At 30.8% G+C, this 25,241-nt stretch overlaps 2 protein-coding genes and 2 long non-coding RNA genes across 4 annotated transcripts in view; 1 reads left to right on the top strand and 3 right to left on the bottom strand.

The window, feature by feature from the left end:
* Nucleotides 1–21,433, top strand: part of LOC107367501 (uncharacterized) — a 28,726-nt gene extending 7,293 nt beyond the window's left edge. Inside the window, exons 2-4 of the mRNA XM_015935203.3 lie at nucleotides 5,017–7,840; nucleotides 15,380–15,687; nucleotides 19,403–21,433. Coding sequence (XP_015790689.2) covers nucleotides 5,017–7,840; nucleotides 15,380–15,687; nucleotides 19,403–19,863 — 3,593 coding nt within the window. The 3' untranslated portion in view covers nucleotides 19,864–21,433. The remainder of the gene's footprint in view (nucleotides 1–5,016; nucleotides 7,841–15,379; nucleotides 15,688–19,402) is intronic.
* LOC149094161 (uncharacterized) lies at nucleotides 3,434–7,050 on the bottom strand. Its single transcript, XR_016198575.1, has 3 exons — nucleotides 6,907–7,050; nucleotides 6,328–6,840; nucleotides 3,434–6,252 (listed from the first exon to the last, which is right to left on the bottom strand). It is a non-coding gene; the product is annotated as an uncharacterized LOC149094161 (long non-coding RNA).
* LOC107367503 (uncharacterized) lies at nucleotides 11,770–15,098 on the bottom strand. Its single transcript, XR_001569903.3, has 3 exons — nucleotides 14,874–15,098; nucleotides 13,536–14,679; nucleotides 11,770–12,669 (listed from the first exon to the last, which is right to left on the bottom strand). It is a non-coding gene; the product is annotated as an uncharacterized LOC107367503 (long non-coding RNA).
* Nucleotides 21,434–22,855: 1,422 nt separating the features above from the next.
* On the bottom strand, nucleotides 22,856–25,219 carry LOC107367591 (activating signal cointegrator 1 complex subunit 2). Its single transcript, XM_015935319.3, has 9 exons — nucleotides 25,024–25,219; nucleotides 24,839–24,919; nucleotides 24,618–24,778; nucleotides 24,360–24,543; nucleotides 23,790–24,295; nucleotides 23,618–23,725; nucleotides 23,481–23,555; nucleotides 23,231–23,415; nucleotides 22,856–23,146 (listed from the first exon to the last, which is right to left on the bottom strand). The coding sequence occupies exons 1-9, from the start codon at nucleotides 25,108–25,110 to the stop codon at nucleotides 22,899–22,901; spliced, it is 1,635 nt and encodes a 544-aa protein (XP_015790805.1). The 5' UTR covers nucleotides 25,111–25,219; the 3' UTR covers nucleotides 22,856–22,898.
* Nucleotides 25,220–25,241: the final 22 nt, after the last annotated feature.

Below are 25,241 nucleotides of genomic sequence, written 5' to 3'. Positions count from 1 at the left end.
GAGCGCGGTTTTTTCCGGGGTCGTTTACTTAATTGCAATCTGTTAGATGAATTAACAAAAAATTGATTCAAATTCAGTTTCGAATCAATTGATCAACTTTTCCTTTCTTAACCAATACAATGCAAACTATTCAAATGTTTAATCAATCATTGAATGTAACGATAAATTATTTCCAAGCCTGAAATTATAAGTAAAAATGAATTAATATTTTGTGATTAAATCGCTTTATCATGTTATACTTTGAATGGTATTGGAATGATAACAATAATTGATTCTCAACTGTTTCAAATAACATTAGATGATGACATTTATCGTTGCGATATTATAATACAGTTGTAATGGTATTTACATGTTCAGTAAATTGTATATTAACCCAACAACGCCTTTCAGTTAAACCAGTTAATAGATTCAATTTCATTACCAATGGCTTTCATTATTAATCATGATAATAGTTATAAAAAAAACGACTTTTCAACCAAACCTTTTCAATTTCAAACGTTTTCCTGATTAACTTGATTCACTTGAAGTTACAAACAAAACAAAAATGTGATCAACCTTGTAGTTGAATACAAATACAAAAATTTATTATCATTTAAATTGTGATTTAAATTGTATTCTGACCGACGCCCAAATCACGTTCATTTATTTATTCAATCACATGTAAAACACAAAAAAAATGAAATGTTACAATCAACTGGAAACTGCACTTGAAACTGATTGAACATTAAAGACTGATTTGTGATTTATTCAAAATTAACTTCAACAATTGAATGCTAATTAGCGGTTTATAATCGTTGATGGTTAAGGAGAAAGGTTGAAATTAACAAATGCATTTCCAATGAAACATTGAACTAATTTAAAGCAACACTTGCAGATGATTAGTTTGATTGCGGTCACAAAGGGTTTGAATATTTGATTAACATTATTAAAAACAGATTGATTTTAAACCTTTGAGGTTGAGATGAAAATTGTTGCTCTTGCATTGTGTGTTCATTGTCCTCACGTTTACAATTATTAATTCAATTGCGTGAAAAAAGTTGATCTTATAAATGAGAATAACTAAATTACATATTAATTTGAGGTAAAATGATTATTTGATTAATCAATACAAACATGAATATCTTTAGAGGGTTAAAAATGTAAACGTGAAAATGATAATGATATTAAATTATAAAATTTAATTTCCTGGTTAGATTGTAAACATTAGAATAAAGAAAAAATGAATTGCTTTAATTGTTCAGTTAATCATGAATTAAGGCCTAACTTGAAACATTTTTTTGCTGCTGTTCCAATGATAAGTTAATCAAGGTGACTTTGAATGATCGATTCATTAATCATTTGACTCAATCAAAATCATTGAAATCAGTGAGACTTGAATCTGTTTAAATCAGTCAACTTCAGACAAATCGATTATAAATTAACAAGTCAATCGTTTAAATTGTCTAACTAATTGCTTCTAATTATTGTATTAATTTATGTATTTGAACAAAATGATGTAAATGTTTGATTAAAACGGTAAATGGTTGACAATTTGAAAGTCCAAGATTAACTGATTACAGCAATTAGTATTTGTTTTGTTTGTTTGTGTTTCTTGACTCTTGTGTCACTGATTAACATCAGTTGTCCGTTCAATGATTAAGGTCAGTTAATAAGGCTTGCGATTGAAGATTAAGATTATTAATAATATTGATTTCGAGTTAATCATCTTTTTACTCTTCACCAATTAAGAGTTTTAACTTTAGGGTTTCTCATCATTAAACAATTTGTAAATGATTGCTTCAAGCTTTTTCAGTCTCTCTTCTGGTTAACCAGAATACAATCAACGAAAGCGCAACATTTCACTCAACAGTCAACAACAATTTGTTTTGTCAATTTTACTGTTAACAAATTGATTAATCAACCAGCAACAATTTCCTACAATTAGTTGATTTGTCAAGTTAATGTCAACCGCAACAACAATTTAAGAGAATGTTCATTTTAGCAATTTTATCCAATTGTTTACAAAATTATTGTAAAATCATGATTTAATTTAAATTCACTTTTCAATGATGTTAACTTAATCATTGGAATCACGATTTAAAGTTGAATTAATTTATTTAAAAACACACACAAAATGAATGGAAACAATTTAAATCAATTGTAACAAATAATATCTGTATTAAGGTTAAATGTAATTTCCTCATTTTTTCCCGTTCAATGGTTAGGTGAAATTAAATTACAATAATTTGATCAATTTCGTATAGTTGATCATCTTGATTAATTAATAATCAATCATCAATCACTGAAAATTGGGTAAAATGGTTAAAACTCAACGTTTTGTTTGGTGAAATTGCCAAAAATTCAACTCCAAGTTCAATTGATTAATTTGCTTTTCATCAATTAATTGCACAATTAACAGATAAACTTGAAAACAATTGAGACAATTTAACCTCTAATTAAAAGCTTTGTTCATTAAAAAATTGAAAAGCATCAAGAATTAGCAATTTACTGGTTCGATGAAGGAACCAGAAAATATTTTAATATCTTTTTTTTGCATATTTTACCCAAATTTTAGATTCCATAATATTTAAATTGTTTTCATTCATCACTTTCTGGTTTAATATCCAGTTTTAATAACAATTTAATCAACAATTTAACCGTAACCTTGTTCTGACTGGTTACAATCAATCTTTAACTTTCATTTTACAATCAAATTCCGTAGACTTGGCACACCAAAAGCTCAATTATGATCTAAATTAATTTTCATTTTTTGACTAATTGTAAACAATGTGGTTAGCCTTGGTTAACTTTCATGAATTTGTTCAACATTTGAAGGTTGATTTATAAATTATTTAACCGTATAATTGTAATAAAGAAAGATGAAATTCAGGGAAAATTCAAACCCAAATTGACCGAGTAAATGTAAAAAATTGATAAATTGTTGAAATTAATCATAATAAACAAATTTTTTGCTGATTAAGGTACAAAGATGATTGAGAATAGGCAATAAAACATGAAAATAACTGAATACTGACCTTAACGAGATTCAATTGTAATCGAGTGACCTTTCAAAATCAACTTGAATTGATCAATTACAATTAATCATAAATTGAGTTACAATTATTATGTATCAATTTCACCAAAAACCAGCAAATGTTGAAAAGGTTTACATTCAAAGGTTGATTAAAGATGCAAAACAACGCAGCGAAACATTAATCAATCGAAGCATTTGGATTGAAATTTTTGGTTAAAGTTAATTAATTCAAATTAGATAATGATTTAACAGCGAAAAATGTTATTTAAATTTAAACTCTTGGTTAAGGTAAAAAACTGTGTATACATTTTCAATGTAAAAATGGTAAAGTATACATAAAATGTAAAATAATTAAGATGATTCAACGTTAAATTGAACGTTAATGTTAACAATTTGATTTATAATTTGCCTCAAGAGATGTTCATTTAATGTTATTATACCCAAAGTTTAATGTTATCATTTTAAAGGTGACACCTTAATGAGTACAATTAGATAATCAGTAAAGTACATTTGTGAATATTATTTGGGAATTAATGGAAAATCGCAGTTGAATTGTTGGGTGAAGCAAAATTGTTGAAACATTATCATCATGTTAATAGTTAATCATTGCCATTTTAATACACATTTCAGATGATCATTATTGGAATGGTTAAATATGTGTAATTTAAATAAAGGTAAACTCTTGACCTTGATCAGGATGAAGATGATTAAGGAAATTGAATTTGGTTAATCAAGAGTAAAAAAAGTCTGAGACTGTGATGACCTAACAATTGAATCATTTTCAAGTGACCATTTTTGGCCATTAAATAGTAAAGCTTAAAACTGTTAAATCAATGAAATAATTTCAAATGAAAAATGTTTTCCTTCTCAATGACAATTAACACTGATTGAAATATCAATAACAATTGTCAATCAATAGCAAAACACTTTTCATGACTAGAATGCCATTGAAAGGTTTCAACTGAGAAACCCAAATATTGTAATGTTTAACATTATATTGTTTAATTGATGGCAACTGGTGATAATTAAATCCTTGAGCTCAATAATTGATAATCATTTGGCGATAATCAATTGATTACGATTGTAAGATTTGGTTGGAATGAAAAAAGGTGTTGAAAAAAGTTTGAGATCAACATTGAAAAGTAAAAGTGATCTTTTGTTCATCATTTACAGATTGTCCAGGCTTGATGTTTTGTATCACGAAATTGAACATTTAAAACATGATTAACATGATTGCTGATTGTTGTTAGTCTTGATGAAATGTTTAATATTATCACTAGATTGTTCCTTGTTTGTTGGCTTGATTGATTAAATTCATCTCGATTGACGAGACAAGTCACGAAAAGATCATCATTCTCAAGCGATTTAAATGTTCATCGTTAACTCGTTCATCGAGTTTCGACCTTTACCTGTTTAATCTTTTTTTCATTGTAAACTCGATACTGATGATGATAATACAATTGTGTCTGTAAATCAGTGAGAAGAGTCGTTTTTGCCATTAAAAACTAATCACGCATCTTCCTATTGCTGGCAATTTTAATTTAATTGCTGATATGGTTCATACTTTGAATCGTTAAATCATCATAATTATCTTTTCCCTCTAATCAACAGATTAAATTCAGAAGTTGTTCCTATCAACAGTTGATTAACTTTTTAGACTAACAACTGTATTTACCTTTAAGGTTAACATCTTGTGAAATTATATTTACCCTTTTTTATCCTTATTTGGTAGACCTTTTATTGATTGATTTTGTGCTTGTTATTAATTAATAGTTAATTTTCCCTTTTGATTTATTGATATTTAAATTTGCCGAAAATTTTCTCAATTTTAATTCAATTTCAATTTGATTAATAGGATAATCAGTCAATATTTGTCTGTTTGCTTTTAATTTTTTGCTCAACTCAAAAGAAGTCAAATTTTTGCTCGTAAACTCACTTTTTGTTTTTCATGTTAAATTATGATTTAATTTAAATGTTTCCCTCTCCATTAATTAATTGATTAGGTAACAAAACGGAAAAGGTAACACATTTGTCTGGATTAAGCAAAGGTTCATCCAACAGTTCAGATGATTACAATGAAAATAAAGAGGTAACATATGAGACCAGTCTTGATGGTAATGTTGGCAATGATGCTTTACTTCAGCCTCCAATTACACTGTCAGACATTGACATCTCATCAGGTAATGATAATCATGCTAATAATGGGGGAATCAGTTCTGCTAATAGTGGTGGACGGTCTTCAGCAACAGCGGGATCTTCAACATCGTCTGATGGTTCATCCAGAAAAGATAAAGAATCAGAAGATTTGGATCTTCAAAGGTCACGGACAACTTTGAATAAAAATTTTGTTACAAATTCTGGTAACACTAATTTCAACTATCTTGACTTTAATGGTAACAGTAATGCCAATGGTAGAAGTAATTCAGGTCGGTCACTTTCCACTTTACCTGCTGGTTCACAGTCAACTCGCAATGATAATTCAACATTTAGTAATAACAATATTCACCTCGATGTTGAACCTCCTTTAGTTTCAAATTATGACGAAACTTCATCAACGGTTGTTGATTCAGATGGTGGTATCCATTTACCTGATGGCCGAGGTGGATTGTTTGGTATAAACGGACAATTACCAGGATTGTTGAGTGGTAATCAAGGCGATAAACGAGATGAAACAACGGGAGGAGGATCAGGTAAAGAGGTAAGGTCAATTGATGAGTCACGGTTACCAGGAGAGCACAGAACTGGTAGATCTTCAGATGATTTATCAGATGGAGGACGATTTTTAGACAGAAGACGAGGTATTCCTCATTACCAACTTCAGGCCTTAAGACAGGCACAACATTTTAGGCGAATGTCACCAGTTATTCCAATTATTTTACCCAAACCTGGTTCTAATGATGCATCCAATCCATCTGGTTCATCTTCCTCGTCTCCTTCAACTTCGTCATCTTCACCTACAACAAATATTGAAACCAAAAGGCAAGATTATGATTATGATAATTATCCATCTGAACCTGCTACTCCATTGATTCATGGGCCACCCGAATCAGGTTTATCAAGATCAAATATTGGAGATAATGGACGGACAAGAGGAGCCACAAGATCTTCATCGTCGTCTTCCCCCAAGAGAGGAGTTCATTATGAACCTTCATTCGTTGAGTACATTGATGGATCATCAGACAGACCAGGTGAAGGTTATTATGAAGAAGAGAAGATTGTCATTGATCATTACAACCAAGCTAGAAATAGACAACCACAACACTCATCAGCTCCTACATCAATAGCAAATATACCAAGATCAACTCCTACGTTACCTTTACCACCACCAAATAGAGGGGAATCTCAACCACCATCCAGACCCAAATATCCGGCGGTACCAAGGATAAATAGTCAGCCACATTTTCGTCCCTTTATTCCTCCCTATGCTGGTTTTGAAGAGCGTGCTCATCCTCAACCGCCTTCATCTTCAACAGGTTCACACAGACATCAACGTCCATCATCAGATATCAATGAGGATAGAGATAAAGCCGATGAAGAATTAAATGACAGACAAGCTCCACCATCAACATGGGATGCTTATCCTCGCATACCCGATCCAACTCCACATCATGATGATCATGATGTATACTCTAGACCGGTAGATGATCCTCCCACGCGATATATATCTCATGAACCAGTTACAGAATCACCTAGAACTACAGAGCCAGAAAATAAAAGGTTGGCTTACCCACCATCAGGTGGCCCATCAATAAATCCAGCTTCAAATCGTAAGCCTGGAAGTGGACTACAACAGCCAGCAACATCACCATACCATCAACCAGGATTATCTGTTTCAAGAAATCGACCAAGAACTCAATCATTTAACAGTGGATCAGCGGCAGGTGAGCATTTACCTAAACCTAAACCTCAACAGCCACCACCACCACCTCCTCCCACACAGCCTCCGTCAACTACAACTACATCAAACAGAGTGCGACCATCAAATCAAGATACTGCACCACGATTACCAACAGGAAGCGGTGTTCCATCAGAGCACGGGCAACCATTCGGGTTAGTTGACTATGATGATGAGTTATCGTCTGATCAGCGTTTCCCAGTATCCGGACCAATTATCGAACAGCCACAACCACAACCACAACCACAACCCCCGCCACCTCCACCACCACCACCACGAACTCGCACACCAACCACAACGCCGCCAACAACAACCGAAATAGCCTTGGTTGTGCATAAACCTCCAAGTAATCGGCAGAGGGTGAACTTTACTCCCATCAATTTACCACCTCAAAGTCAACCATCAAATCCTTATGTTGGAAATGTTAATGACCGATCAGCTCGACCAACATCATCCTCTTCAGGATCAACAGGGTCTAGCTCTTCTTCCTATAACTCAGCCAACAATGACCAGGGATCAAACCGTCGTCGTCCAAGACCAACAAATAAACGTTTAACGGTACGACCAAAGGTAACCGGCCCACCAACTCTTCCCTCTAGACCAGCCAACCTTTACCCAACCGTTGAACCAGGAACACCTGCAACAAAATGTGATCCAAGAGTTTGTCGTTTACCCGATTGTAATTGTGGTAGTGCATCAATTCCTGGAGGTTTAAAACCCTCTCAGGTACCACAAATGGTGATGATAACATTTGATGATGCCATAAACGATCTTAACTGGGAAATTTACGAGGAAATATTCAATTCAAAGAGACGCAATCCAAATGGTTGTCCACTTTTAGGTACTTTCTATGTGTCACACGAATGGACAGATTATGGCCAAGTACAAACTCTATATTCAAGAGGACATGAAATGGCCTCACATGGTGTAACGTAAGTAACACAATTTAATAAAAATAACATTAATTGCTAACAAAAAACAAATCAACCTTTGACAAAATTAAACAAGACCAGCTTACCAAATATTAGCTGAAACAGTTTATGCTAATTATGCTTCCATTGACCATGTGATTAAGCCATTAAGCCGATTATGCTTTTACAGCTATCTGATATATTCGTTTAACTATTGATATTTAAATTGGTTAATCGATTGTTTTAAAAGTGATTAAACAAGTGTTTCAAAAGACCTCCAAATCAAATCAAATCAAATTGTTTTCCAAATACTAATGAAATGAGCAGTTACACAAAATTGTCATTAAAATGCAAATTACATTTTTAAATAGTGAAAAAATAATTAACTAATTTTGCCGCCCACTTTAAATAATAGGGGAAAATGAACATGATGGTAATGATGATAATGATCGTCATCACTTTCAGAACTAAATCAACTTTCCTTTTCGCCTTGAACTAAATTCTGAAAACTGGGAAAAATGAGATTGACAAAAGGATTGAAAATGATGATTAATTTGAAGAAAGATGTAAGATGAGAAAGAGAAGAGAGAGAAAATCAAGATTCATCTTTTCCTTGAAAAGCAGTTTTAATGAATAGTAGATGAAGATGAGGATGAAGAAGCTTGATGATGATCAAGATGCGTCAAAAATGATTCATGTTCAATGATTAAAGTGAAATAAATGAAACAGATTCAATTGATAGACACGATTATCATTGAACAACAAACATGATTATTCACCTCTTCATCTTCATCATTAACATCTTGATTCACTTTGTTTGACTAAACAACAATCCTAATTATGATACATTTGATTATTTGATTTAAAATGATAGTAATGATGATCACCAACAATTGATAGTGACATTAATTTTCATTGAAATGTTGAAGGTTACAAGTTAAAATATCATTTCAATCTTATTTTTACCTGTCTCACTGATTCAAAATAGTCCAACATTAATCATAATCAGCAGCAATTTGAATCAACAATTAACTTAAAAGATTACCTTTCCATTGAACTTGATAGTAACTTAAGGTTACAATTTTTACCTTTTTCAAACTGTTGATCAACTCAGCCTTTTTTATGGCTAATTGTTACATTTTATATCAAAACAATCATTTTCATTGCATCTTCAATTGTAATCCTTCAAATGGTTTACAATTGTCTGAATAATTAACCTTGCAAGTTAAACATTTCAACTAATCAATTGACTTGTATGCTAATTCATAAAGTGCTATTGTTTCACCAGTTGACTAACATTTAACCCAACTTTTACAATTTACATTCAATGATTAGCGCAAGACTTACTAAAACCTTTCTTACAGGTAAAATTGATTTTATTATCTTTAATTGAAAATAGCAATTCAATAATACAAACATTATTAAACTCCCAATCAAACTGATTATCATTACAATCGACATTTTTAAAACATTATTAGTATATGTTAGATCACTACATTGAAAGATATTCATGCATAAGACGCGAGGCCCCTTGGGGCCGAGAGTCTTATCAATGAATATCTTTCAATGTAGTTATCTAACAAACTTATACCAGTTTTGTTGTATTAATGTGCTGCACTGGTATTAGTGCAATATACTTTTCACAAAACAATGGCTTTCCAAAAAAAAAGTGGTATAAATAGACAAAAATAATGGTTTATCAATGAAAACAGATTACAATTGCATTAGCTAATAATGTATATCGTGAAAAATGTATTAATAAATGTTACCATTAAGTTAATATTGTTAAATTAACATTTAGTAGACTAAATGCGAAACAACAATTTAATGAACGAAACAATCGAGACTCTGATAAGGAAAACAATTTAATAATAACGAAAAGACTATCCTAATAATTGTTATAATTGTTCACCTTAACTTCCCTTAAACCTTTTATTTGATCATTGGAGAGTCACTGATTAACATATTAGTTTAATTATTGGCAGTGAAAAATCAGTGAATTTGCTCTTTGTTTAACTCTCATCTTTTTTATCATGTTAATGGTGAACGTAATTAAGAGTCTACTTGAATACAATTTAACCGATTCTCCGATTAACCCAAGATTGAGTTACATTTTTTCGGTTAAAGGGTGAGCCGATTTTATCATCACAATTAACTCTTGTTATAATTGTTGTTGCTTATTGTACATTATCATTATTAAAATTATCAAATCATAGACTTTGCTTGTTGGTCCAGTTTTTGAATTAAAGTTAAGTCCTAATTTGATTGTTAACAATTAACGATTCTTTCCTTTCAGTCACTTTGTCTATTCCAATGGCAATTGTATCATTACATTTCCGTATCAACAGTTAATCATTTTAATTGCCTTTTTAATTATTGTTTGATGATTACTTCATTCCAAATGAATGGATTCAGTGATAAAAATTTAACTTTAATTGTGCCACTTGTCACAGTTTACAGTTCAACTTCAATTGTTGTTGCTTTAAAGATGTAAGGTTGAGGCTAATTTAATCATTTAAATCAATCTCTTTCAGTGTATCATCATTATTGTAATCATGTTAAATCATCTCAATTTATTATAATTACAATTAGAATGAAAAAATAAGGTTGAATGTTGGAGAAAAAAGAGAAAGTTTCGTTGATTTGATTAAATGTAATGATTAACCATCTTGCCAGATCAAAAATTAGACCTTTTTATGTTTAATTTTATCTGATTTACCTTTCAATAAATCTTGCTGGTTAATTGTTGTCTCTAAAATAGATTTGGTTAACCTTTTTGCTTGTCATTAATTTTTGCTGTTTAAGCAAAAAATTAATGAATTGCTGAGTAAATTGTTGAGTTAATTTAGTTAATGGAAAACAAAAATATCAACAAAAAAGATTCTCATTTTAAATGCGATGAGTCTAAATCTCATCTTGATCAACAATTAATTGAACTTGGCTTAAATAGCAATCAAAAGCCTCAAATAGTTTTACCTTTGATTAAAAAGGTGTGAGACTGATTGTTGAGCGAGAAAAAAATATTTTAATTTTTGGAGGCTCAACAATTTAACTGTTGATCAAATGATTACAATTGTGTTCAACTTCCTTAACACTTTTACCTTTCACTTTTTCACTGTTAATTTAATTCCAGCGTAGGTTGATCACTAATTAATGCATCAACTTAGTCGGTGATAATTAAAGCTCATTAAACTTGGAAAATTTAAATTCATGTAAAAATGTATTTATAACAAAAACCAAGGAAAAGGTTGGAAAAGGTTTAATTGAATCAACACAGAATTTTAAATTACCTTTTCTTTTGTTATCAATCAAATTTACTAAATAAGCTTCATAATCATTATGAATTTGATCCTCTTTTTGAATCTTTTGTTTACTCTTCAAGTTTCATTTAAAATTTAGACCCAAATTTGATTATTAACAATTAATCGTTAAATGTTACCCAATGAAAACACCTTCACTTTTTTTGTTTAAATTAGTTGCCATCTTGATCAATCAACTTAATTGTTTGATGAATCCAATTCTCTGGCCTTATTGTAGTCTGATTATCTGACTGATTGACTGAGAAACCCTGCTGAATGGAGAAGATGATTTAGTTGTTAAAGATGATTCCTGTTAATCATTATCACCAGCTTATTGTAAATCACAATCAAACTAGAATCAAACTAATCACAACTGTCAGCTTTTCATTGTCAACACTCGAATGTGATGTTTTGTTCACTTCTCGAGTTTTACATTCAATCAATTGGAATCATCAAATATTGCTTCTTATCCATTGTTCAAATCAAAACAATTAACCAGGCTTTTAGATGGTTAACTTCAAACAATATTTGCACTAATCACAATCAGCTTCATTATTGGACCCAATTTTTTTTCAGCAAAACTTCATCTTCAATCCTTTCCTTATTGTATCTAATATTTGATGAAACAAAAGCTTAAGCAAACAAACACAATTAACATAATTTTTCATTTTAATGTTGATTTGTAATTAGTTTAGGTTCAAGTAATTAACCATTAGCAATTAAATATTGATATTGGTTTGAGGTTGCATTCAAATGAGAAGCCAAATTTTCAATAGTTGCTGGCTTTAAGCTATCATGTAAATGTGTTAATCAATGCAATTACTAGAATTGATTGTTGGCTCATTTTTGAAACAATCTTTTCCATTTTAACAATAACGTTTAGTAATGTTAATATTGTGTTTTTTTAATTGCTAACAATTAAGGTTTGAAAAGAAAGAAAAAAAGAGTAAATTCGATTCTCGGAAATATCATTCATTTTTTGCTTTTGTTGTATTTTATATTTCAATTGTTACCATTATCAACACCGATATTATCAGCATTATCTTTATTATTACCATCATCATGACTATTATCATTATTATTTGATTCGTTCATCTTTAACATCTTCTAACTGTTCGCCTGATTAACTGTCAAATTAACGGAATTGAAATGGTTGACTTGGTTAAGGGCTTCAACCAATTTGCTTCAATGGCTTTCAATGGCTTTGAGTGTGAGTGTTGAGTGTAACATAGAGATTAGGAAAGAAATGTTTAAATATAATAGTTAATAATGAACATTAAATAATCGGCTGGATGGTGATGATGATGATGGTGATGAGTATACAATCAGTTAAATTGTGATGATTGATACTAAATATCATGTGAAAATAAAATTTTCAACATTTAAACTCTTTTTCTGGTTAACTGAGAAAGTGAATCGATTGCAAGTTGTCAATTGTCAGCTTTTCAAATTCCTATCATTTGGCTTCATCAGGATGGATGGTGAAGATGGATCAGTCAAAAGTTAAGTCGTATGATTGAAGATAAGATGATGGCGATGATGAGGCTGAGGCTGAAATGAGATTGAAAAAAAAGTGTTATTACGGTTTTTAAAATTGATGACAAAAACAACGATAAAAATATTAATGAAATGATACCAAAAACAGTGAAAAATTGTAATGAAATAAAGTTAGTTAATGATTTTGGTTCCTTGCTTTTTCATTTAACTCACTTTTTTGCGAGTGTTTGATGCTTTTTTTATTTAATTATAAATTTTGGTTATTTAGTTGATTACCTTGCAGGCGAAAGGTAATCAGCTCAGAAATACTGTCAGAATTGAGAGAAATATTTACGGAAATTTGGTTTCTCTCCTTTTTGTTCAAACTTACACTTATCTTTTTAATTTCATAAATATATTTATATATAAATTTATAAATATAATTTAATTTATAGAAAGTTATATATTTATTCATCCCTTAGTTTAAATTTTTATTTACATGTAACTAAATTTAAACACCTCATCATTAACTAATCAACTGTTCATTAATAAACCCGAATGGTTATCCTTTGTTTACTTGGTTTCACCTTTTACCCGAAAAGGTTAGGCTAATTTACATCAATTGGTTTACTTTTAAATCTATTTAGTTGGTTATTTGGATAACAATTATTCAAGTTGATCAAATTGTGATTATCACAATAATTGTATTTTGTTAGGGATTGTATTTCAATCAAATATCTAATCCATTATTTGATTAGTTTTGTTTGTAGGTTAAAAATTGAAGCAAATAACCAACAATTGTAAGGCAATTTTTTTTCTGGTAACTGCAACTTTTTTTTTCCTTAAACCATTACTATTTAATAACCACCAAATGGTCCTAATAATCATTGTTATTACAGTATTATGGTTAATGCTATTGTATCTTGTATTATCATAATTACCTGTTATAAGTGGAAATTTTCTAGCCTTTATTTGAATAACGATAATCTCTCCAATCAATTGGCTGCTAATCATGGTAGTAGCAATGCTATTTAAAAGCGATTTACTCAACTGGATCTTGTTTCTTTTGAATATCGAACATTTAATTGTACCACAATATTTTGTATATTTAATTCATTGTCAATTATACGCAGTTAATCAGCCACAAATCACAGTTTACTGTAAACAAGTGTATATTGAATTACTTCTGTACGTATTTGGTAATACAGGAAGAATGATCAACCAGTAAATCAGGGGCCAGTTCAGGGCTTAATAAATTGGGTTCATCAAGAAATTGGTTCATTCCAATCCATTGTTAGACCAAAATTTATCAGGTTCAAATGAAATTTTCCATCCAATCGAGTGTAAACTTGACTTTTGAATTGGGTTACAGATAAAAATCAACTATGGATCAGCTAATCACTATTATTACCCGAAAATTTTGCTAATTGCTGCGATACAATATCGTCCAGCTTTCACTTTCAATCCTCAGGCAATGAGTGTTGCTGATAACACGATCAGATTGTTGTTTATGCTTGATTGGTGATTGCGAATGTTTTGATAAGTTGCTGCTGTTCAAGTGGCTTTAGTAGTAATTGGACTGTGATAATTTTATTCAATGCACATTTACCTAAAGAATTGCATATCGGCTAACCTCTGCAGTTGATTTAGTTTTCATTTTCACGTTCATTATTCGTTACCTACAGTTTGTGTTGGTAAAAAAAGTCACCATTTTTTGTTTCTCCTTATTGGTGAACCAACAATTTAGGACAGGATAACAGTGTAACTGTTGGTGGAACGTGTTGAGCGACGATAATCTAGATTTTAAGATTGATAAAGCCTTTTTCAATCTTTCCAATCACTCTGCCTTTCAATGTCACCAATTGATGTAATTGATTAATCCGCCTTCAGCTGGGATGGTTTGCTTGATGCGACAATTAGATGTTGAGTCCTTATTACCATCCTTGTCATTAGCATAAATTTATAATCAATTGGTTACTATGATTGGTAAAATCATTACCAAGGTTGAGGGTTAATAACAGCAAAATTGTTTTATCCTCAATCCTCAAAACGGTTTGGTTTACTTTTGTCTTTAACTCCATTTACCTGAAACAAGATGCAACAAAAAGAGAGAAAGACAAATTAATTTACTAACAATACAAGCTAATGTCAACAAGTAGCTAATTAAAAATAGTTATTCAAAGAAATATCAATTATTTGGCTTTAAAATAAGACAAACCGTACAAAAAAAGCATATCATAAACGTGGTTGTTAATAAGCACAAAAAGCATAAAACTTACCCACTTGTGAGATGGAAAAGCAAACAACTTGAATTGAAATAGACACAGCTTTTCACCGAAAATCGATTCTTGGTAGTCTTATTGATTAGCATACAATTCAGGATAATATGCTTGATTATAAACCAGCAAAAGATTTAAATAAGATAAGTTAATTAAATAAATAATCCTTCATTTATGAGAAACGTCGACATTGAAAGTAAAACGGTTACATAAAAAGCAAAATGCATAATCATGTGATTAAAATTAAATTTCCCTCCAAAACCAAAAAAGGGGGGAAATGAAGGCGCTATTGTTTTTCAAACATGTCAACTCATTTTAATTGTCAGCCATTGTTAATTTTTAATTAAATCTTTATCATGTCCTTAAACCAGCTTTAATTTGTTTTTTTGGTGTAATTACAATCAAGTTTATTAACGATGTTTAATCCATCAAAAGGTTGATTTTGGTCACTATCAATGTAAGTCTTGTAAACATAATTTTTAATTTTGCTTTTCTTTCTTATTCAGTCATAGTTTTGGTGAAAAATTTTCAACCAGTCAATGGCATAAAGAGATTCATGGTCAACGTGAAATACTTTATCTTTATGGTGGTGTCAAGATGGAGGATGTTAGAGGCATGAGGGCTCCATTCCTGCAAATTGGTGGTAATAAGATGTTCCAAATGCTTTACAATGACAATTTTACTTATGACTCGTCCATGCCCGTGTTTGACAATAAGCCACCATTTTGGCCCTACACATTGGACTACGCTGTTAATCATGAATGTATGATTGCTCCATGTCCAACTGAATCGTTTCCCGGCGTTTGGGAAGTCGGTAAGTTAACCTTTTCAGTCTGCTCATCAGTTTTCCAGTCTTTCAAAAAAACAAATTCTGACAATAGTTAACCAGCCTTGCTTAATTCCGTACAAATTTGATTTGACTCTAACAAGTTGCTTTCTTCCCTCTATCTCTCCCTCTTCATACTACTTGTGGTGCTATATCTTGATTTAATTAATTCAATTTAACACCAATCTCTCTCTCATCTATCAAGACCCTCTCTCACCTTTTACCTTGCTTCTCAAATGTTTAGTCTCTCTCTTCCTCTTACTTATTAATTTCAAGTCGGAAGTGATGAAGAAATGATGAACATTTGATTGAGACACTTAATGAGAAATCGAGAAAGCAAGAGAATCGTGTTATTGTTGATTCATTTGCTTTGTTGACGTTGTTAACTTGGTTGATAGTTGATGCCGTGTTGCACGATCTACCAGTTTCTTCATAGCAATAGACTAGCGAATGATGGAATCACGGATTTATTCAGAAAAATTTCGCTGATTATGATGATAATGATGATGAAAAGAGGCAAATAGTATAAATCTTGTTACCTTTTTATATCATTCTAACTTTCTTTGAGCCTCAAGTTCAGTTATCCTCTCAATTATCCAATTACTTTTCATCATGTTTTTCATTCATATTCATTTAGTTCAATTTTTACGGTGACACTCAGTTTTTCCAGTCCTGTCAGCGCTTTTTTCCCCTTTTTATTTCGTCAATCTTTCTCTTTTTTTCTCGTAAAACCCCATTCAAAGCTATTATTTGGAGACGTTAGATCAAACAGATCATCATTGCCATCGTTAACTGCATCAACCAACACTTGACTTGAGTACCGTCTACAATTTACCCTTTAATAACAATGCTACTTGACTTGACAGGCAGTCGTAAAGTTGAATGTTAACTAAATATATCATGTACAGTACGATATTGATTCATCTTTCATTTAACAAATGTATTATCTAAGATGTAATAATTAGATAAAAATAACCCACTCATAATGACCAGGAGACTTTTTGCTTCTTGTCTAAACATCATCTTTATTTATTCAGTCAACTTGATCAGTTTAATAACCAGTAGTGTTATTTTTATGTCCATTGCATTTCACGATTACAATAATTTAAGTGATCATCAAGCAAAAATTTTGTAAATTGTGAACTAAAAGGCAACTAAAACAATGGTTAATCATGGTTAGATTATCATCTTGAAAAATTGAACAACAATTTAAGGAAATGAAATGATTCTAGTGTTTCCACTTTTGATTCTACTTGATTGATTCCACTTTTATAAATGAAAACTGATCTCAATTATTGTTTATTATTTTAGTTGATCAAAAAGCCTTTTTAATCATTTTTAATGAAAATAATGATGATGATCTTATCAAGTCCGATGTTAGATCACTCTTCCGGATCGCTCCTTAACTCAAGTAGTGATTGGCCATTTTTTGTGTGTTGGTTAACTTCATTAAATATACTTTTAGAGAAATCAAATTTAGTTTATTGTAACAATTAACTGCACGTTCAGCTAGCAAAATAAAGGAATTGCTATTGATGATTAATGTCGATTGCGAAGAGTAAAAGTGTGTTTCATTATGGAATCAAAATTTGATCAATTTTTACATAAGTAGTTGACCAAGAAGAGGACGGTAATGATGAACAAGATGAAAATAGGATCAGATGGAGGAACATTAATTTCCGCATTTTCCAGGAGTCCATCAATTTATTGTTATAGATTGTCAATTATTAGATTAATTTAACCCATTTCAAGTATTTAGCTTCTCTCTGATTCAACAAATCAAATCAACAATTTAATATTATTTGCTATTACTTTTCATCACTTTATCGTCATTATTTTATTATCACCACTTTCGCTTTCATCCAACATTTAAAGAACCATTTTTTGATTAATCTTTTCAAAATTTGATTGCAATTTTAATCATGATTTATTTTCTTAGCAATGAGTGCAATTGTTATTGGAACATTTGTTGTCCATTTTTACCGTTTCAACTCTTTACGTGAGTTATTTACAATTGAAATCATAAAATGATGATAAGTTGACGATTAAGTTGTAAAAATTGTTACAGAATTATCTATTAGAATTGATCTTTTCTCTCGAAATTTAATGCATTTAAGGACTCAGAATTGAAACAAGGCTATTTAGGTCAATAATTTGGGTGCTTTTCCAACTTTACTTTTCAAGATTTGTGTGTTTAAAATGAAAAATGATGTTCAAATCGTTTAATGATCTTCGTTTTTCACATTTTCTTGTCCTTTTTATTTGCAATACAAAGTATTACCGTAAAAATACAGTAAAATTGGATATTATTGATGCTGATGGCAATGGTGATGATTAAGAGATAGAAATGAATTAAATTGAAATAATCTATGTTATCACTGTTTAAAAAGATAATCTTTTGCTCCGATTCCATCATCATTAGTATAAACACAATTATCCTCATCCTTCTTTTTACTGATCAGATGAAAGTAAATTTTAGTTGTCTTCCTGGTTGATTAGTTAAAATTGATTGTTGAAAAGATCGTTGATTCATTAACCTGGGTCAAGTCTGGGTTTGCAATTAATTTACTTCTTCATCTTTACCTTCCAAATCAACAATCAAAGAAACCATCTTTGATTGTTAAAAATGAAAATACTGTTGAAAAATCCCAACTCCAATTAAACTGTTGATATCATATAAACCATTGAAACCCATAAACTTTCAAACAAAATCTTAGCAAATTGATAATCATTGATGGCTTTTAAACATCAAAATCAAAGGTAGCAACTAAAATTAATTGATCACTGCGATTGAGGGTCAATATTAGATTATTATTTCAGTATTTTCCGATTTTTTCTCGTCCTTTTATCAACTTTTTTGTACTTTCTCTTTTTACTGGAAAAAAATGCTCAAATCACTTTCACACAATCTTTTTCAATACTCACACGCATTTTAAATAAAACTCACAACAATCAACAACAAAAACTATGAGGTCAATTAACAGGCGTACAATTGATATTAATCATTATAACAGTATTTAATGCGCTGGTGGTTGTAAAGGGACAAGGTCAATAATAATAAACCATCAGTAGCATCATTAAATCAACAATTGAATCTATTGCTTGTTACTCATAGTAACTCTGAATTTTCCATGTTGACCATGAATACAGAAACTCTGAATCATAATCAAGACTAGCAAAAATTTACATTCGTTTTCTCATTTAACTAATTTTCTTCTCTAATAGAGCTAATTTTTCTTCCATTCTCTCAACATATGATACTAATTATATTTTATTTAATCATTAAATCTCTACATGCAACTCTGTTTTACTCAGTATTAATTGTTTGATCACTTTATACCACACCTTTGCCACAAATTGAAAGATGATGATACTTTTTGGCTATTAATCACTTGATAGGAAAAATTGAAAACTTATTGCCATCAAACTTGATTATCATGATCATTATTAACTTAATCATTTACTAATTATCGCTTAGATGTTAATTTCAATCTTGCACTCTACCAAGCTGCCAATTTTCTTTTGACAATTAATCTTTTTCTTTCTCTTGCTTTCATTTGATTTCAATTATTTACTTTACCTTCCACCTCTATCCATCTTAATTAGGTTATATGTTGTTGATTAATTTGATTTATCTTGCTAATCAAAACCATTTTCAAACCATTTCTAATCCAAACCATTTACTTGTTTTTGTTACTCTTAGGTATGGTTATGTGGGAAGACCTTCGTGGTGGCCGTTGCTCAATGGGTGATGCTTGCTCCAACCCAAGCGACGAAGATGGCGTTTATAACATGCTTTTACGTAATTTCAAGCGTCATTACAACTCTAATCGAGCTCCTTTCGGTCTCTATTATCACTCGGCCTGGTTCAACACTGCTCATCACAGGAAAGGCTTCATGAGATTCATGGACGAAATTTTATCTTATGGCGATGTATACTTTACCACTAAGTGGCAAATGCTTCAATGGGTACGAAATCCAACTCCCATCTCAACTGTAAATTCATTTGAACCCTGGGATTGTAAAAAAATGGTTGAAAATCGACCTGGAGCTTGTAATCATCCAACTGTTTGTAATGTTCGTGGACAACATGGACATCGTTTCATGAAAACCTGCCAATCATGTCCTTCATTTTACCCTTGGCTTGGCAAAACAGGACTTTAAATTGATTAATTCATCTAATTTATATTATTTCTAGTTTATAATATAATTATTGTAATATTTAACAACAAACACGAAATTGATATCTTGTCAATTAATCAATTACCAAGGGATGCCAAGCTTTAAATGTACCTTTATCTAAAATCTATCTGGTTGATTGGATGGTTTGAATGGAGGAATCTTAGTAGCCAATCATTTATCAATCCTGATCATCTAAATAACAATCGAAACAATGAAAATTATTAGGAATGCGAATAATTTCAATTCATAAATTAGAGCTAATGGCTAAATCGTTTATATTGTCAATTTTCATCCTCGTTTCTTGCCAATAAGATTGCTGCCGATCATCTGGACGTCTTAATTTCTTCTTCAAATAATTTCTTCAAATTTTCGTCCCTTTCAACATCTTCAACTGATAGATTGATAAGTTGAACGTCCATCTGCACAACGGGTGATAAATATATTTATAATCATCATTTTTTTGTAATAAACCACAAAATCGAAGAGTCAACTTGGTCTTTACGACTTATGCCGCTTCAAATAATCACTCACAAGGCGTCATCGTCCTCATCTTCATCAACATTTTATCCAAAAATGTTAACTTCACCTTCTTGCCAACCTTTAATCTCTAATGAGACTTTTGAAACTTCGACTTTTCGCAGTTTATCCCATGATGTGCCAAGAGAGTATCAAACAATCTTGCCTTTTAATCACACTCAAACTTTTCAACTTTCTCATGCAATTGAATCATCATGCAATAACTCATATCATAATGAAACGTCGTACAATCAACGTTCAACATTTCAATACTCTATTGTAATCATCAACTCATTACTATTCCAGCAAAGCTCAATTGCCTAATTTACCATTTAATTAGCATACAAGGATCAATTTCTTCCAGACCTGTTCATCTTACTGATCATCAACTTCCATTGAATTTATTTCACTCTGGAAATGAGTAACTCGCCACTCTCATTTTGTCAACAATTTTTAAACACATCATCACCAAATGCTGCCACAATAAATTTAATTAAATAGGTGAATTGACAACAATATGTGGTGGTAAAGAGAGATAAAAGCAAGAAAGAAAACTCGATTACCCAAAACTCATATCTAGTCCATTAATAGATGATTAATAATTATGAAAGCAAAGGAAAACGAATGCTTACAGTTTTGGTGAAAGACAACAACAGGAGCATCAACAATAATTGATAAACGCACATAAATCACCATTGACTAGCCAATTTAACCCATTTTTATAAATTAATTTGATCTTGTATGTGTAGATCATAAATTGTTTTGCTCATCTTATTTTCTCATCAGCAGCTTGAAACATCTTGTCTTCCATCTCATCTGTTTAACCTTCTTCTTCCATCATCATCTCTTCATTTTAAGTGAAATCAATTGTTTATTATAATAGTTTCGCTACCATCTTCATCTTCATCTATCTCTTTTCCCTTTACTTTATATGAAACAAAAAAAATCACTTTCTCCTGTCATCATCTGTCATCATTTTTATCCTCACCATTATAAAAGCCCAAAATAAACGTTATTTTGTTATTTTTCAATTCAATTAACCTTAGTAGTTACTGAATTACCTTTAATTTCAACTTTCATTCCTTTCTCGGTTCCTCTTGATCAAAATGATGATTACCTTTTACTAATTTTAATGACGGTAAAACATTACAAAAGGTAAATTAAAACGGAAAATAGTTACAAAGTTTTAAAGTGAAATCCTGCGAAATTATCCATTAATAATTAATTCAATGAAATCTAATTGTTTCATGGTTAAGATAAATGTTTGTTACAAGATTTTGTAAAATGTAGTAAAAATGGTAAAAAAAGGTAAAAAAGACTCAACTGATACTAATAGTTGCCGTTGGCTTTTAAAAATCATTTTAAACTTTCAATTATTTTATCCCATTTTTAAAAAACAAATCAATTATTAATGTTCAAAGAATGCTGTTTAACTTGTATGTTTAACGGGTTAAGCCTTGAATTTGTCCAAAGATTAATTAATCTCTTATGGCTGAGCAACAACAGTAGCAACCAGAAACTGTCAATTGATTGACAACTCTTTGATTACTTACCAGTTTTAATGTAATAACAATTAACAGTGAGTCTTTCGTTGATTTTCAATTAATCAAAAGCAATTATTCTGATATCAAGTTAACCTTTTTATGCTTGCTTTATGAAAATCTTTTAGTTAATTCTGTTAGCAATTTTCTTCGTTTCTGATTCATATCATCATTATTATCTGTTGTTGCTTTCATGAAAGTTACATTATTATCAGGTCAACACAATAATGACATTATAACACTTATAAAGCTTTTCAGGAGGTCAGTTTTTCCCAATAGCATTGCCAATCGCTCAAAATTTATGTTTGTCCATTTAAAGCTTCTTCTGGATAAACCTTAAGGCAGCTAATGGTTTCTCACTCATCAGTAACAATTAAAAATTGTAAAAGTAAAGTCCAAGTGATCAGGAAATAAGTTGAGACAAAATTGAGCCTCGTTCGGATGAAATTGACTTTTGGTTTCTTCCTTCTTGTCTTCAACATTTGCCATGGTTGGAGTAATAAATGACTCTGAGTTGTAAATTATCCAAAATATTAATATTCCAACATTTAAATAACTGCCATTGGATTACAGAATCCAAATTTATTCGTTATATGTCTTGCAATCCCTCCTCTGCCGTTAGCTAAATTTAATTGAATTATCAATTGATTGGAAAAGATTAAGTTGACAAAATCTAACCAAATTAAGACTTTGAATGATTTAATGTCTGCTTTAATGAACACATTTATCAACTCCTTCGATGTTGGTTTATCTTTTATTTTTGCTTTTGCTTTAATTCTTGGCTTGAACATTTATAAATTATTCGTCCTGAACTAATCAAGATTTGATTGAGATTTGATTACTCAAAATGTTATTACCAAATTGGGAGTTTAAATTTGTCGATCTCGACAAAATAATTCTTGTGTAAAACAACCTTATTTTTCTTAAAGCATGTAAAGTTTAATCAGCTGAGATTTAAAGTTAATTGAAGATGTTGGGTATTTCACCTGTTGATATCAAATCTATCACTTTCTCTGGGTCATAATTATTGGAAGATAATAGATTTACAACAACATCATCACTTATTTGGGGGAAAAAGTCTTTGATTTGAGAGACCAGAGATGATAATAAATTGCCATCTATAGTATTGGAATATTTATTTTGGATTCCATTTTTGGAAGGTCCTTCGGTATACTTTAATTTTGCCAGCAAATTTGGAGCAAATCCATCTAAAACAATAAGAATTGAGATCAGAAATTGTCACAAATTGAATGACAGACGTAAATGAAGACAGGGTCGATTTCAAGACATACCTGATGGATTACTGTTTTCCTTTTCAGATGATTTCTTTGAGCTTCCCTGATTACTAGCAATAACATTGAACAGATAATCAATACGACTTGGGTCCACTGAGCGGAAACCGGTCAATTCTGATTTCTCCATAAGAAGACAGATATCCGAATCGAAAGAATATTTAGAAAAATAATCCTTTGAAAAGCTAAGGAATGAAAAGAAATAAAGAAATTTAAGATAAGTTGTGAATATAAAGAGCAAAATAATTACCATGGACTTGAGGAGGCGATTGAGATCATATCTAAATACTCATCAATAATAACAGTTTTTTCGTCCATAGAAACACTGAAAGAAAAAAATTAAATTAATAAAATATTTGGGTTATAATCAAATTTAGTTACTCTTACTTGTTGTTCAATAAATTATCAAGGGAAGCGTATTTAATTATATTACGAAAGGCATTGATAAGGCAGCAACGAGAGATTGTAAGAAAGCGAATAATTGTCTCAGAAGCTCTGAAAAGGAAAAAAATTGAGAATATTAAAATAATCTTGAAATAAATGGGAATATTGATAATACTTTTTAGCTCTTGCATCTTTAGCGAATCTGGAGGTGAGTTCATCTTTTAATTTTGGAAAAAGAGTTTCGTAAAATTCAACCAGATTTGTATCGAAACGTTGTAATCGGTATGATTTAGCAGCAGTTGGCGATAAAGAGATAAGAAATGATATTGGTACAATGGTTCCTACAATATGTTCAATTATTCCGACGATATGACTCCAAGTTAATGTTGAAATAACATGAGTTTGTTGAGAGTTTACAATAATCCTATCATTGTCTGTATTGAGGCCTAATTCGTTGACAATCTTGTTTAATTTATCTTTACCAGCGATAATTGATGATTCCAGATGCTCCTTGAAATAAGTATTAGAATTCAAAACAGTTTCAACCATTAGGGTAAGTTTTTGATTTGTTTCAGGATAAATATTTCCATATACAGCGCACAGGTCCATAAGCAAGGAAATGTCGAAAATCTTCTTTTCAAATAAAACTTTACCAAAGTAATCTGTCGAAATACAATTTTTCTGAAAGGAGAGTAAGAAAATCAATAATTTTTGGTCATTTTATCCAATGAAATATGAGACTTACCGGGTCTTCACTGGGTGTTGATAATCTACAATAGACTTTAAAAACCAATTTATGAATTGAATTAGCAACAAGAGTTATTCTTTCATCTAAAGTAACTGGTCCCAGATAAAAACGTGGAGTGTTATTGATATAAGAACGTAAGCCCATGTTTACAGTTGAGTCAAAAATCACTGTTGACCAAAATCTTTGGATTTAGAGAAAAAAAATAAATCAAATTAGCTTTTAAGGTTATATATGATGTATATGGTCAGCAATTACCTATGATGTGGTAGCCTCAACAGGATATGAAGGTTGTATTCAAAATCGTTGATTCTATTTATAATGTCATCAATGGGCTTTCTAAGTTGATAATCCGGACTTTGAAGTGTTGGTAATTGAAGAAACATGAAATTTTCAATAGGATGAACGAAAGATTGGTGCTGAAAGAGATGAAATAAAATTAATAAGTTGCAAAAATAAATCTACGTTAATGTACATACCAGGGCCGGTAAATGCTTTTTATTGCTGCCATCATCGAAAACGCTGATTGTTTTCTGGTCCACAGGCTTGTTAGATGATCTCTAGAAATATGAACATATTGAGCAAGAAAATTTTGGTCAATTTTTAGGCAAAAACAAATCAAACTCAAATTAGTCTGACAGATTAATAAGAGAGAATGCTTTACCTGATTATCTCTTTCAGAACCTCTCATCATGGGAACTTTAGGCCTGACCGCAGGTTCAGACTGTCTATTATTACGATGACCTTCCATTGGTGATGACTTAGAATACAAGTTATTGAATACAAAAAAACACTAAAATAAAAATTAAATCAAGAAAAGTAGCTTAATTCATTTGCAACGTCAATGGGAAAAACAAGCAAGTTTACACTAAACAGCTGATT

This window comes from Tetranychus urticae, chromosome 2 (genome assembly GCF_039701765.1).
Source record: "Tetranychus urticae isolate SD_2017Ah chromosome 2, NJAU_TeUrti_SD_1.0, whole genome shotgun sequence".
NCBI lineage: Eukaryota > Metazoa > Arthropoda > Arachnida > Trombidiformes > Tetranychidae > Tetranychus > Tetranychus urticae.
The sequence above is the reverse complement of the archived record's forward strand: the minus strand, read 5'-3'. Positions and strand labels throughout refer to the sequence as shown.